Source organism: Ursus maritimus (genome assembly GCF_017311325.1).
Source record: "Ursus maritimus isolate PB19 chromosome X unlocalized genomic scaffold, ASM1731132v1 scaffold_X1, whole genome shotgun sequence".
Taxonomy (NCBI): Eukaryota; Metazoa; Chordata; class Mammalia; order Carnivora; family Ursidae; genus Ursus; species Ursus maritimus.
Genome location: NW_024423319.1, coordinates 18,520,735 through 18,536,998, shown reverse-complemented (window position 1 = coordinate 18,536,998; position 16,264 = coordinate 18,520,735). Strand labels below are relative to the sequence as shown.

Here is a 16,264-nt window from a genome sequence, read left to right as displayed (position 1 = left end):
GGAAGAATGCCTATGTTCCCCTAGCTGGAATTGGCATGGGACACTAAAGGGTCTAGAAAAGTCTCTGATTCTTCAGGGATTATAAGGGTGGCTAAAGATAATAAAATGCCAAAGTCTTAGTACCTTAAAACAGCAAAGGTTGACCGCTTGCTCATGCTACATGCCCAACACAAGTGAGCAGGGGTACTCTGCCCATCGTTGTCCCCGTTAACTGGATTCACGGAGGTGCCACTGTCTTAGGATGCCACCATCTCAACTTGAGCTTCCAAGCTGCTGTGTCAGGGGAAGAGAGTGTGCACAATCACAGCATCCCGGCTCGTCAACGCGTCGGCCCAGAAAGGATGGGCATCCTTTCTGCTTTCACCTCATCGGCCAGAGGAAGTTACAAGGCCAGGTTTCTCTCAAGGGAGGCATGTGCCTGGAAGCAAAGAAGATTCAGGAAATGTGGTGAACCCTAGAAATGTCTAACACTGGCATTAATATGAACAGCCGATCTTTTGGGGGATGAGCCATGTACTGCACGCTGTGCTAAGAACATTATATTAATCCTAACAGGCCTGAGGGAAGTGTTAATATCTCCATATTTCGGGGAAACTGAGGTTCAGGGAGATTGTGTGATTTGTTTGAGGCTGTAGGTGATATTTAAGCTGGGATCTGAACGTTCGTCAATTGACTGGCAGTCACTACTGGCTCTCCTGCCAAGCGCTGCTGCATTGCCGATGCCACACTCTTGTACTTAATGCCCTTTCCAGAACTCCATGTTTTTCTACCGGTGATGCCCTGGGCCTGACAAAAGTGGGAAAAGTGCATTCTTGGCAAACTCCAGTTCACCCCTGCTGATCCATTTCAAACCAGAAGCCCTCTGTGAAACTTCTCCTGACTTTCTCCTGCAGAACTCATTGCCCCAGGCTCAGCTGCACTCAGCTCAGATCCCTAGCAGAACACTCATCACGTGGTTTTGTTATTATTTGTTAACCCTCTTATTTTTTCCACGAGACTGTGGCTCCTTGAACTCCATGTCCCATTTCTCTCTGTATTTCCAGGGCAGAGGCAGAAGAGCTGGAATCCAGCCAGCACTGCCTATGCAGACATGCTGGATGCGGGTCTAAGCGCTTTACATATGCCAATTTCACTCTCACGCCATCTCGGTGAGTTGGGCGCTATTATTTCCATCATCCGTTTTACCAGTGAGGAAACGTAAACTAGAGAATGTTTAGATAACTTGCGCAAAGCCTCATAGGTAGTAAATAACTGTGCTGGGATTAGAACTCCCGCAGTCTAACCCCAGAGCCTAAGCATGCTTAGCCACTATTCTGCTCAAAACGTCTTCCAGCTCATATCTTAGCCCTTTGCTCCTAAATACTTCATGTATCTCCTAAAATCAGGAATATTCTCTTAAATAATCACAGTACAGTTATCAAAGATGGCAAATTAGCATTGTCCTATTATGTAATTTACAGAACTTATTCATAGCCAAGTTTCCTAATAATGTCCACTGTAACCGAAGACAACAATTATTTTCTGGTTCGGAATCCAGTGCAAGACCACATGTTGCATTTAACTGTCATTTCTTTTTAGTATGCTTCGACTGGAAACAGTTCCTCAGTGTTTCTTTGTCTTTTATGACCTCAATAATTGTGATGAGTACAAGCCTTTTATTCTGTAAAATGTCCATCGATTTGAGCTTGTCCAATGTTTCCACATTATTAGATTACACTTATTAATTTTTTTAACAGGAACACTGCTGAGTGAGTTGTGCCCTTCTCAGTGCATCATATAAAGAGGCATGATTATCTCTTTGTCCCTGTAATTATCTATTATCTTATGCTAATTTTTCTGTTTCCCACTGTCATTTTCTTCTGCATCTCCACGTCAAATACACTGCCTGACTCATGGTGTATGGTGGGTTTTTTTTTAAGATTTTATTATTTATTTGACACAGAGAGAGAGACAGAGAGGAAACACAAGCAGGATGAGTGGGAGAGGGAGAAGCAGGCTCCCTGCTGAGGCGGGAGCCCCATGTGGAGCTCGATCCCAGGACCCTGGGATCATGATCTGAGCCGAAGGCAGACGCTTAACGACTGAGCCACCCAGACGCCCCATGGTGTATGTTTAATAAACATTAGTTGTATGAATAAATCTTCGTTCCTCTAAAAGAAAACTATTAATCAAGCCCAAACTATGTGAATCATAACCCTAGTTTCTTCCCTTTCTCTTTCCCCACACATAATAATCATCAAGTCTCACTGATTCTCTCCCCTAAATATCATAGCGATCCCATCATCTCCATTCTCGATGCCATTGTATTGGCTCATTAGTCCAACAACTTGGCCTCCCTGCCTCTAGTCTTGCTCCCTTTAATTTATCTTTGGAAGATGAGCGAGAGAAAACACCAGTCCTGTACAATGGGCACAAGAATAGGTTTAATTGTTAAGTGTTACTAAGATGAGGCACAAGGTCTCATGTTCGGTCATTATCCCACAGTGAAACCTGCCTTCCCAATGGGCCCAGAAATTAACTGGATTTATCAGTGGGGTTTCTGGAAGTGTTGACAATGGCAAAGAAGACACTGTAAAATGAAGAGGGTCCTAATTAAGAATACAAACTTCCTCATGAAAACTGTAGGGCTTAGGTGGGGGGTGGTTGAGAGCCATGTGGCTAGCTCCTATAGTTGTTACATAGCTTCACTCGCAGTGAGCTATTCAGTCAGAAATAGCAGGAGCTGTTGGCCAGGGCGCGTACTGCCTAGTCAGTAAACGGCCGGAAGCTATGCAGGTATCCAACACAAGCACTGGTAGGGAATCAAGAATATCTTCAGTAGTGAGACCCCAGCTATCTCATTGGTAATCTCGAGTGAGCCTTAGAAACACCTCCTGGTGGGAGGAAAACCCATATAAAATGGTGATAAACTGTGTCCCTCGTGCCCTCAGGTAGATCCCGCTAATGGCACCAGAATCTGGGGATATATAGCCTGCGCCCACCGGGTCTTCGTTTACCGAAGAGTTGTACGGCGATTCTCAGGAAGTGGGTAACCCTGTATCCAAGCGGGAGGCAGGGGAGGCGGGGAGGCTGTCTTACTACACGGGAAAACTAGCCCTGGAAGTGGGTGAGAAGAACACAAATGCTGCTTTGAGTTGGGTCCGAGGTGAATCTCTGTATTTAGCATGGATATCACAGGCAATGGACACCACAGGCAATGGACATATGAGTGTCGAAAATCAAGGCAAAGAGCGACTGAGTCCCCTGCCTGACAAAAGCAATATCAGAGGCATTGTATGATAGTGTGGTGCTGATAAGATCCCCCGTAGCCAAATCAAATTAGGGATGACATATCTAGCTTTGTGATAATTGGCAGTATGGTCACTGCCCCAGACGGGTACAGTCTGTCCATATCTGGACTAGGAAAAGAGAGATTATTTGCCCCTTGATCCTCTACTTGCTTCCCAGAGTTGGATCTGTCCATGCCCAACCAGATGGGGTCCAGGACCTCCCCTCGGGCTGGAGTGAAAAGCTCCACAGAGACCCAGGGCTAGCAATTCCATTACCAAAGGCAGTCTCTTGACATCAAGGAAGACGGCTACAGTGTAAAGGTGACTTACTGTATGAGCATTAGAACCACAGGAGCGTCCTCCACTTGCAGAAGAGGGGTATGACAAACCCAGTGTCAGAGTTGTCCGCCTGCTGGGGAAGGACACCAGATGCCATTTTAAATTTGTGTTCATCCACATTTCCATGATCTATGTAGTAAAAATTTTCCTGCTACTAACTATGGTCGATGAAGAGCCAAAGACAGGGGGGAATTATTATTATGTAGTGTGGTGCCCATGCAACTACGCCGCTTCAATCGCCTGACAGCCCCACTTGCTACCCTTCTGCAGCCAAGACTGTGTTTGTGCCAAGGTCATGTTTCCTGTAGACCGCTTCCAGTCAATAATTGAGCAACAGTGGGGGTACGAATGCAGATCCATTCTTACGAGGGGAAGAACCACTGTAACAGGTGACTTTGGCTCAAGAACTCCCCATCAGCCTGGTGGAAACTTGCTTGGAACTGTGTTATAGCCTAAGATCCTTGCTACCCAATTCTCCTTCCTTCCTTTTCCAAAGGCCTGTATGAGCCAGTCCTGTCTTCCATAGTATGACCAAGTTCACCCTGAATGACAGGTTTATGAAGCTGCCTGTGAGTGCAGGCTCTGGGTGGCGTCGGTAGCTTCTTTGTATGTCAAACGACAGCCCTTCTTGGTGGTTTTGTTACTGTGCTGGGGCTGCACATGGATCTAGTAGGCCACCGTAGATATGGCTATGACTGATGTCTCACGGGCTCAGGTGACTTACTTCTTGCAGATGCTTTGCTTTTCTCAGGATATGGCCCTTTCTAGGAAACAAATACGTATGTGACTTATTAATTGAGCTTGGGGGTGAGCTGTGTTTGTTTTCATAGGGTATGACTTGACTAGTCTCATCCTGGGTCGCTTAAAGACCTGACTGGAGTGGGGCCAATACCAGCAGCCCATGAGCCCATGAAAAGGTGTATTTCATTCATTGAGGAGCAGAATGCTTTATTACTGAACGCAGCACTTTGCAGTCTCCCCCATTGTGCAGAGCAACTAATGCCACGGGTTGTCAGCACTTACCATCATCATAACAGATGGCTTGGTATTCTACTGAACTTGTTCACTCATCAGTGAAACAAGTTTCTTTGTATGGTACCAAATCTCAAAATTGAGGCCCCTATTAAGCCAGTCACTTAGGCAAAGCAGCCAAAGGGCGGATCTTGGTTCCCTCTGAGTGGGTAGCCGCCTATTCTTACAGGTGGTTTAACCCCCAATCAGAGGTACTTCCATTTCACATTTCTCAGCTTGTGGCACGTTGTCGATGATGAAGCAATTGTCTCTCAGTTCCAGACCATCCTTCCGTGTTCTGCTCCACTCTGTGAGGCCAGTGCTGCCTATTAGGTTCTGCCCCTAAGAGGCTCTAGAGGGAGATTGGAAGACAGTGGTTCATGGTTCTTCACTCTGGTGGGAATGGTTTGCTCCAGTAGTAGCAGCTGAATCCAATTTCCAGATTTCCCCCCTCTGTCTCAGAACCAGCATCATCACATCTGCTCAGAGACACTAGCATCAACCAGTTGGCAGGCACTCCTTCCTCAGTGGTCTAAGTCCCCGCCCCAATGGGGGTCTTCCCGTGAGTTACCATGGTACCAGTACCAAACAACAGCATCCCTTTCCTAGAGGTCTGGGTTTGAATTCTGTGGGCCTCTCCTTTGAGCCTCATCCCGTTGTTCCCCCAGGCCTCAGGAAGGCAGAAGCTTCCTGCAGACCCCACCTCTGTGCTACCTTAATGTTCCTGTTCTGAATTTTCAATCCTTTAATGTCCGTCTAGCCAATCTCTATATTAAATTCTCTATTAAAAGCACTGGTGTGATTTCTGGTTTCCCAACAGGACCATTGCTGATACGCCTATGTGATAGAATTTGGTTTAGTGACAACAACCCATTGCAGGATGGAATGTTGGAGCTGAGACTCACACTTTTTTCTGCAGTGAGACAATGTGTCCCCACCAGAACCAATAATGGTCATTCAAAAGCATGTACTATTCAGTGGCGAAGAGATGACCCATCCATATACTGGCAGAGTTTTACTGCCAGAGGCATCAGATGTGAGAAGACACCAAAGACACAGACATAGTGAAGAGAAGGGCCATATGCACCCCAATGTTCATAGCAGCAATGTCCACAATAGCTAAATCGTGCAAGGAGCCGAGATGCCCTTCAACAGATGAATGGATTAAGAAGATGTGGTCCATATATACAATGGAATATTACTCAGCCATCAGAAAGAATGATTACCCAACATTTGCATCAACATGGACAGGACTGGGGGAGATTATGCTAAGTGAAATAAGTCAAGCAGAGAAAGACAATTATCATATGGTCTCACTCATTTATGGAACATAAGAAATAGCAGGGAGATTGGTAGGAGAAGGAAGGAAAGAATGAACGGGGGGGGGTAAACAGAAGGGAGAATGAACCACAAGAGACTATGGACTCTGGGAAACAAACTGAGGGCTTCAGAGGGGAGAGGGGTAGGGGATTGGGATAGCCCGGTGAGGGGTATTAAGGAGGGCACGTATTGCATGGAGCACTGGTGTTATACACAAACAATGAATCATGGAACACTACATCAAAAACTGAGGATGTACTGTATGGTGACGTACATAACATAATAAAAATTAAAAAAAAAAAAGATGTGAGAAGACAGGTCCCAGATACTTAAAACTCCATGGGATCAGAAGGAGTTATGGGGGCAGGGCGGGTGTCATTCCACTGCCTGTATTCCTTCCGTGGCTTTACTGCAGGGGGCTCTGATCACGTTTGGCTACCAGGCTGATGACTTAAGAGAGATTCTTAAATAACATTCCCAGGTGCAGGATGTGCTGTCTCTAATAACCAAAGAGGTCAAACAGGTGAGAAGGGCTCCTTTTGCGTTGCTAGTGTTTGCAAGGCCAACAGTTTTTCCTTATTAGGCCGTGGAATAGCTCTTTGGGCAGCTGCTCTTATAGCCCCCAAAGTTGAGACCTGGTCCTGGTCTCTATCCTAATTCAAGGTCTTGCCACCTGTGCACAGCTGTGCTTAGCATGCATACAGAGCTGTGAGGGCCACCAGAAAAATATCATTACTAGATGGGCACCTGGGTGGCTCAGTTGGTTAAGTGTCCGACTCTTGATTTCAGCTCGGGTCTTGATCTCACGGTCGTGAGTTCAAGCCCTGTGTTTGGCTCCACGCTGGGCTCAGAGCCTACTTAAAAAAAAGGATCATCAATATAATGTAATACACTTGCCCAGCTCATTCCTGATATGTTGCAGTTATGAAGTAATTCTGGGGAAGTTCAAAACACCTGCGGCAGGACAGTAAAGCTCAAACTTCATGCTTTGGCAGGTGAAAACATTTTTGTTTAAAGATTTTATTTATTTATTTGACAGAGGGAGACAGCCAGCAAGAGAGGGAACACAAGCAGGGGGAGCGGGAGAGGAAGAAGCAGGCTCCCAGCGAGGCAGGGAGCCCGATGTGGGGCTCGATACCAGGACCCTGGGATCAGACCCTGAGCCAAGGGCAGGCGCTTAACGACTGAGCCACCCAGGCGCTCCAGGTGAAAACAATTTTTGCTCTTCCCAGAGAAATTGGGAGAAGACATCAGCAATGTCTAGGGCAATTCTGTCCAAGAATGACATACTGTGAGCCACATATGTAATTTAAATTTTTCTAGTAGATCTATTTTTAAAAAATCAGTAAAAAGAGGCAGGTATAACTAATGTTAATGACAGAGTTTAGTTAACCCGATAGATACAAAATATTAACAATTCAGTATTTAAATATAAAAAATAATTAGTGAGATAATCTTCAAACTAGGTCTTCAGAATCCATCGTATATTCTACACTTAACAGAATATCGCAGTTCAGACCAGCCACATTTCAAGCGCTCAACAGCTGCCACATGTGGCTAGTGGCTGAAGAACTGGACAGTGCCACTCTAAGGCCACATACCAGGTGCCAGGAATGGCTGCTATCAGTTCGGTCACCTGTTGGTGTATCGGATGCCTTGAGTGTCATGGTGGCCACTATTAAAACCACAATGATCTGCAATCAGGGGCCACAGACACTGCATTTACTCACTGGCTAAAGAGGGCTGGGAATTAGAAGATATTGTGGCCTACCACTCCCTCCTGGCAATGGAATAAGTCTTATATGTATTCTTTCTCACCCACTGGTATGTGATTCTCGTTCAACTGCACAATCCTGGCAGGCTTTGGAAATACAAGAGGCTCTGAATTCACAGGGGAAGATGGCAACACCCACACCCACTCAGTAGGTCAGTGTACCACGCTGGGTTGAGGGAGCCCAGCATGTCCATACCTATTATGCAGTCTGACAAAGGGACCAATGGCATCTGCAGAAATTGTGCTGAGTCTCTTGGCTGTAAGTAAAACCAATCTCAAACCCTGCCATGGAAATTCATTTTGTTGTCCAAGAACAACAATGCCTCAGGCTCTATTGTCTGGTAGGTCCCAGTCTGCTGAATCCTCCCCACGCATGTTCCAGGCTACATGGACCAGGACAGAAAGTCAGCAATCCCCTTGAAGAGGGCAGAGGGCTGGGCCCTGGGCCAAGTTTGCTTTTGAATGAACTCAAGTCTGAATTGAAGGGCCCTCTAGCATTTGGGCTAGAAAACCAGTCTCCTGGGTGGCACAGACCCCTGTTGGAGATAGGGAGTCTCTGAGAGTCTCTTTCAGCAACATTAAGATGTGGCTAACCACTTTGCTTCCTCCTCTGGAGCCTTCTCCAAGGACATGGGAGGCTTTGCAGATTTGCTGGCCACGCAGTAGGGAAAATGAATGGCCTCCATCTCCAAAGGGAATCCCCCTCCCGGGACCTCCTGGCATCAGCTCTCTGTAAAAAAAATCAGTCATTGATGGGGCGCTTGGGTGGCTCAAGTCGGCTGAGCATCTGACTCATGATTTTAGCTCAGGTCATGATCTCAGGGTCGTGGGATGGAGCCCTGTGTTGGGCTCTGTGCTCAGCAGGGAATCTGCTTAGGATTCTCTCTCCCTTCCCCTTTGCTCCCCGCCCCTGCTGGCTCCCTCACTTTCTCTCTAAAATAAATAAATCAATCTTAAAAGAAATGTTTCCTGCACACCTCCCTATGTTCTCTCTGCAACCTCCTTAGAGTGATTTATGGTTTACTTAGCCCACTGGCCTCTACTTTTCCCATCTCTCCCCTTACTTCGGGATCCCTTCATTCAAGACCCAGTGCCACAGCATGCTGCCTGAGGGAGCCTCAGAAGAGGTCTGGAGTGGTGCTTTGATGCCTTTCCACTTTTGCTGAGACCTGAGGCGCCTTACAGGACCCCATATCTCATCTTCCCCCTTTGCATGGGGCCTAAGTCAGCCCCCGGAGGATTATCCCATCCCTTACTCCCTGGCAGAAGGAGTAAAATTAGGGCTGTCTTCCTCATGTAAGATGACATCAGCTTTGCTGATGCTGAATGAAAGTCATTTGCTCACAAGTTATCCCCGACGTCCAGGGTTTTCCTACGAGCATGCTAATAGTGCCAGAGTGCCTCAAGGCTGCTGGGACCTCAGCAGGGAGGTCTCACTTTGCATTCAGTGTCTCAGGAGAGGCTCCTCGTTGTGGCTGTGTGAATCTGACTTCCCTGCGCGTCCAGCTCAAGCCCAGGGCAGGCACACTTGCTCTCTCCCCATGGGTCAGACTAGCCAATTCATCCGGCAAGAGGGAATCCTGTGGTAAACCCCAAATTTTGGTCACTCCGTGTCTCACCTCGTGGGTGCACCTTCTTCATCATGTAAGCTGTTCAAGGCTCAAGGGATTCCCGAGACTACTTAGTGAACCTCGCCCCCACCCCTGACCAGCCCCTGGGTGGTAGGTACACTGCACAACGGACAGGGTTCAAATCCAAGAAGTTAGACTAAATCTACTATTCTAATGGCACTTGGGACCAAGGGCTCTTTTCTCCCGATTTCTTTCTTCTTAGGGCTCACAGGCTGACTTGAGAGTGCTGAGGGACCAAATTGTTTCAATCTGCCTTACATGGAGGACTTTCCAGGGCCTTTGTGGCGCCTGGGACGGCCACAAGCCCCGCAATAACATGTTCACCGGGGATCTCAGCTCATCCAGGTTTCCCACTACCCTCGGAGGGCTGCTGTCCATCCTGGTATGGCTTAGTTGATCCCTTTTGCAGTTTCCAAAAGACCCGAGCTGGAGTAAATGGCAGGTGCCTCATGCTGGGCATCATCTGTGAAACAGTGGGTGAAGGCAAACGGCACAACACCATAAAAAAGGAAGAGGTTTTAATAAGGGAAAATTATCAGCAAGAAGAGGCACCTGGACGCCCATTTTCTCTTGCAGAGATGCAAAGGTCACGGCATTGCTGGCTGCACCCCGGGGCTGCGCTCCGGGGGAAGGTTATTTCTTCTCTGGGACTTTACCCTCCCACAGGGTAAGCCTCGCAACAACCCTGTACGCAGACAACCAAATCAGGGCTTGAAACTGCCAGCGGTCAGGGGCGCCGTCTGGGAACGCAGACCGCTGGCACCTGCAACCCTGTGGGAAGGAAGCTGGATTTGGACTGTGCGGCTGAAGAGCCTCCTGAAAGCTGGATCTGCGCCCAGTCCCTCCCGCCAGCTGGTTACAAGGTAACTTGACAGGGGCTCCCAGAGTCATGGGACAATCCTGTCTGCCGCACCACACTTCAAGTGGAAACCTGATCATTTCAGACCCTTCCAAGGCTCTCTGAGGTCCAACCTCTAATGTGGCACCGCAGGCCTCCCTGACAGTACCTCGTCTCACCTCTCTTCCTCAAATTCTGTGCCCTAGCCACACGGAACTCTTGGAAGCTTCCCAAATACGGATTTCCTCATGCCTAGATTATTGCCCGCAGCACCCTCACACCAAGCTAACTCCTCCAATCTGTTTATTTTTATTATGTTATGTTAGTCACCATACAGTACATTCTTAGTTGTTGATGTAATGTTCCATGACTCATTGTTTGTGTATCACGCCCAGTGCTCCATGCAGTACGTGCCCTCCTAATACCCATCACCGGGCTAGCCCATCCCCCCACCCCTCCCCTCTGAAGCCCTCAGTTTGTTTCCCAGAGTCCATAGTCTCTCATGGTTTGTCTCCCCCTCTGATTCCCCCTCTTCATTTTTCCCGTCCTTCTCCTAATATCCTCCCATCTGTTTTAAGTAAGATTCACTTCACCTGAGAAGCCCTTGACTGGCTCCACACCACCCTGATTTGGGCGGGTCCCTCGGTGCTCCCACCTCGCTCTGTGCATTTGAGCATTTACGGTACCGTATGCTGCCACTGCCCATTGACTCAAGCTCTCCCACTCGATAGTGAACTTCTTGAAGGTCTGAGATATTATCCCTGTATCCCCAAGAAGCTTGTGAAGTGCCTGCTATATAGTAAATATTAACTATTTAATGAGAGATGAAATCATGGGGGTGGTTCATTAATACTCTCTGTAGCTTTCTCCACATAAAACATGAATATTATTAATGCATATACAACTTTGGAGTTGGGATACCTTAGCAACCATTTCTTTAACCCATGAAAAAACCAAAACATAGAGATGAAATGACTTACTCAGTTACCACAGAGCTAGCCTATGCCTGGACAGGTGTGGAATCTACCCCTCAATTCCCTTTTCCGCAGCGTAACTCCCTAGGTCCCTTTCTGTCATGTAGTAGCTACACTGCATTTGCAACTTTTAATGATATATATTTCTTGAGCACCAGTACTCTGTTCTTTGATGCAGTATCTCACCGGTTTTGATTTCCAGGGAAATCTGACAAAGATGCCTTAGTATTTACCAAAGGAAATCTATACCTGAAGAAATAACACTGGACTTTTTCTTCCCCGCATAAGCCATCCAAATTTTGGATGATGCTGAATCATCACCATATACCCCAATTCCCAGGATTCTGCGTAACCGTCTCTTGTTGACACTCGGTCTTCCTTTCACTATTCAACCTACCTCTGTCATCAAGCCTATGGTACACATACATTGGTGGGAAAACCTTTAAGCACTCAACATTGAAGCTTAGTCTTTAATCATTTAGCAAGTGCAATTTGCAGAGTTTTAATGCCTCTCCCACTAACATAAAACTCCTTAGCATTAAAAAAAAGGATCTCCCCGTTTCTTCATGGCAAATTCTAAGAAATGGAAAGAAAATTCCTTTTTTAAAATTGAGAGAGAGAGGGAATGAGAGCGAAAGAGAATGAGCGGGAGGGGTGGAGGAAGAGAGAACCTCAAGCAGACTCCTCGCTGAGCATAGAGCCCAAGATGGGGCTCAATCTCACAACCCTGAGATCACCACCTGAGCCAAAACCAAGAGTCAGATGCTTAACCAACTGTGACACCCAGGCGCTCCAGAAAGAAAACTTCTAAATAGCCCCAAATAAAATTTTTAAATAGCCCTAAATAAACATACAGTGGAAAAGATGCTCAAGATTTAAATACTGGTACCCGTGGGGCGCCTGGGTGGCTGAGTCGGTTAAGCGTCTGCCTTCGGCTCAGGTCATGATCCCAGGGTTCTGGGGATCGAGCCCCAAGCTGGGCTCCCTGCTCAATGGGGAGCCTGCTTCTCCCTCTCCTCCCCATGCTTGTGCTCTCTCTCTCTCAAATAAATCTTAAAATAATAAATAAATAAATGCTGGCACCTGTTAAGCCTTCTGAGCAATCAAGATTAGCGTCTGCTAATGGCTATTTCAGAATAACCGGTTATCAAAGGTATCAGAAGGTCATGAAGGAAAGATACTATTTATGGCCATGAGACAAATGGACTCAACAGGGATCAAATCAGTATACGGACTCTAAAAGGCATTATAGTCCTAAACACCAGGAGCTCTAAGATCATGATCAGATGGGAGAAAGGCCTCTGAGTTAAGCCGAGTTAAGTCTCAAGGCTGATGTCGCCAACAGGCTATTCATATGTAGCACTGAAGAGCACTGTGAAACCAGGAAAACCCAACCGAATTACTTGTAGACTGGTTTTACCTATCACATCTAATGGACCGTGCTTAGCTCTTCTGGCCCTAGAAGAGTCCAGAACCAGGCAGAATAGGTAGCAGAGAACCAGGTGAGTAGAATGAAAACCCAGAAAGGCAGAAAATGAAGATGGAGTTTTCAGAGAGAGAGTGGGCGAGGGGAGAGGCAGGCCATCAATGTAGAGGACACTGTCCTGCATCCTTAAATCATTCTGGATGCTAACACGGAGAACTTTGACCCAATCACCTCCCTACTTCTACCCTTTTTTCTCGGCTGTGCCTGAGCTTCTTGAAGTGACTACAACAACCATTTCAGGCACCATCTACCTACAAACTCATCATTTATTTTATTACGGAGATACATCAAAAGTTTTGTTTTCTTTTTAAAACTACATAGATACTTTAGTATTTTCCAAATTGCAGGGTATATTTCTGTGTGTGCAGACAGGAGTATGTGTTTAATATGGTTTCGTGGCACCCTATGTAATTAATGTGTTGAAATCTTCTAACTGGGAATACAGAGAATCATTTTCTAGAGGTTATGTTTTTGCCTTTTAAGGGCACATGAAATGTTATTTGCAAGGCATATACGCTTTGCATGATAAATAACTCCCCCCACCCATATTCTGCTAATATTTGTTATATTTAGAAATTTAAGACCAGGAGCAAACATCTGTCAGACTAATTTTTTGCTTTTTCATAAGTGCAACTTTTTAATAAAAATTTACATCTAGATAAACAATCTTCAGATTTTTGAAACTTTAATAAGATTTTAAAAACATCATGACTTAGAACTGAAAAACATACACGTTTAGCACACAAATATTGTAATACGAATCAACTCCAACTCCATTTGAAAACATGTGAATCAAATTACAGTTTTAGAAGTTAGTAATTCACATTTAAGCAAGTTAGCGCCTTGCTGAATTCAGCCTTTGTAAAAAAAGAGACTTAGTGCATATTGTAATGGCACAATGTGCTTTTGTACCATTTTGTTGATTTTTTTTCCACCTTATTAAACAAGACCAGGTTCTTGAAAGTTGGTAGATAATAGCTAACTTCCTATGACATGTGAAACTTCCAGTGGTAACAGTTACATTTTGTAACAGAACACTTTCTATAGATTTCTTTTCCTATCTTAAAATTTTAAAAGCAATCATTTGTTAAGGATTGCATCAACATCAATTTAGCAGAGGAAGATCAAACTTTATTGAAACTGCTTGCATACAAAATATATTGCACTATAACCAAACAAATGTCAACATAAAATCCAATCTGTTGTCGCTAATATGTACAGAGAATATTGCCCAAGAGCAGTTACATTACAAGGTCATTCTACCTTGGTTAATTATCTACAGTATTTTAAACCAAACAGCTTACAGATGATGTGTGCAAGGTACCAATTTCTGTTTTCAAATACTATACATTCCCAGAATAAATAACTAAAAATCAACATTAATGTTTGGCAATACTTTTAAAAGACTTTTTAATATTCTTGAAATCATGTGCAGTTTGTTGCCATTTTTATATGCTTATTTGTATGCAAGGAAAAGTAACTGTAAAATGAAAATTCAAAGAAACAAACTCACAAAATACATCAGAGGCAGAACTTCGGTTTGCACGGCTCTGTACAGATTCAGTGGTACCCCTACTTGGAGTTATTTTTTAAGAAAAATATAACATCTTAAGAGTGAAGGTCCTTCACATATTTTTCCTCAGTAAATTTCATTCATAAAAAAGACTCAAAAACAGAACCAAAACCCAACACATCAAAAATCAAAAGAAAAAACTAAAGAAGTATTTGTTAACCCATTCTAGTCTGCTTTCCAATTCCGCTTATACATTAGACCTAATATTTCAAAGCTTACAAAACATTTAACCTGCTTCCAATGTTTCTTAGACAAAGTACCTGTAACTTCACAGGATTATTATGCACACATGAAAATGACCTTTCTATCTCCCCCAAATAACCTCAAAATTAAAATATGAAAAACTTCACAAAACTTGGGGAGGACAAAATAAAAAAGGCTCTAAGTTAAAATTGGTCATCAGGCCAAAGAGCAGGCATATCCTACTAACTTTCGACCAGGAAGATCTGTTCCTAGCTGAAAACATTTTAGCCTCTCTCAAATGAAAAGATAGTTATTTCTTCTCCTGTCTATACAGAAAAATTACACATCTCTCTCAATAACACTATTTGTCAAACTTCAGTGCAACAAAACAAAAACAAAAACAAGTTCTATTCTTTATACTGCCTAACCTGATGTTTCTGTAAGGAAAAAAATATGGAAAGCATGCATTCTTCTATAAAGTACTAATGTTTGACAGGGTTTGCTACATCTTTAACATTTAGTGTTTCCAACTTATCTTCCCTGAACTCTGCATCCAAATATAATATTCCTACCTGCCAAGATATAAAAAAGGCACAGATCATACAACTTTTTTTTTTTTTTTGCTAATGAAAATGACAAACGTCACATCACACACATCTCAGGGTCCACTAAAATACTGGAAAAGTGGACCAAACATAAACTGACACAGGACATGAAATGACATAGTATTTCATGGACTTCTACAGGAGATTGAAAACAGAAGTGTAATATGATTACCAAAAATGCTATTTATTCAGAAAAACTGAAATGAACCGGCGAGTTATCACCTGATGCAGAAAAAAGTTCCAAATTAACAAAAAATATCACTGCTCAGTACTTTATAAAATAAACCAAACTAAAATCCTGCCCTGAAGTGTTTAAGTATACTTAAAAGCAATGTTTCAAAATTTCAACGTATCTTTTTGTGCAAATTTGAAAATTGTTGCTTATGGCCAATACCAAAAAAATAAAATTCTTAACAGAATTTGTATTCATTTCATGCCCTGTGCCATCTTGCCTACTATTTGTCTTTGGCCTAACAAAGTTTTCTAATATGGAATAAGAGTTATGGAAATGGTTTAGGAATTGTAACTTCAGAATTATGCAGTTTAGGGTACTCCGTTCACAAGTGGTTGCTGACCATCCACGTTGTCTGGCTTTTCCTTCTTCTGGTTACGATCTTTACCCGTGCGCAGCCGATTACCTTCACTGGAGGTATTCTGTAATGTTTTAGTGTGGACACTCCTTTCATTATTGCAGTCAACTCTGATCTAAAACAAGTTATAGTTGTTATATACACAGACCATATCCTATTGTAATTTGTAATTGGCCTGACAAGAAATTTAAGCCTGAAGTGTCAGTTCCACATGTTAAAAAGGGAAATGGGAGTGAGAACAGAGGAAGTGCAAGAAATTAAGATCAGGCAGGGCTTTTTAATTTAGTTTATGATTTTAAAACACTCCTCTTCTTTAACTGGAACACATTGGTCATCTCATTGCATCCAAAGTTAGATAAAAACTCACAATCCTACCGTGTCTTCTTCTAAGCAGAATAAAATAGCGAGAGACAAATAGTTAAAATGATTTCCTATTACTAATTACGAGATAATATGTACCTACAATACTAGAGTTCAAAAGAATGGGTTATTCTTAAAGATTGTGAAACCCAAGAGGGACCCAGATTGATGCCTTCCAATTCCACCTTTACCAGGATAAGAACTCAACTCACTTGAGTTTACACCTGAATTACCTATCATGGGTAAGATTAACATTCTCTTAACTGAGGCTCCCACTGTCTTACAGTAGAAAAATCTGAGCATTGCTTTCT

General features: G+C 44.0%; 1 protein-coding gene across 13 annotated transcripts in view; it reads right to left on the bottom strand.

Moving 5' to 3' along the window:
- Window positions 1-13,251: 13,251 nt before the first annotated feature.
- Window positions 13,252-16,264, bottom strand: part of FMR1 (FMRP translational regulator 1) — a 40,938-nt gene continuing 37,925 nt past the window's right edge. For 8 of the 13 annotated variants that reach the window (XM_040627976.1, XM_040627983.1, XM_040627998.1 and 5 more), the window contains one exon: window positions 13,252-15,708. In XM_040627976.1, coding sequence (XP_040483910.1) covers window positions 15,547-15,708 — 162 coding nt within the window. In that variant the 3' untranslated portion in view covers window positions 13,252-15,546. The remainder of the gene's footprint in view (window positions 15,709-16,264) is intronic. The other 5 variants (XM_040627989.1, XM_040628002.1, XM_040628007.1 and 2 more) reach the window with 1 other exon arrangement.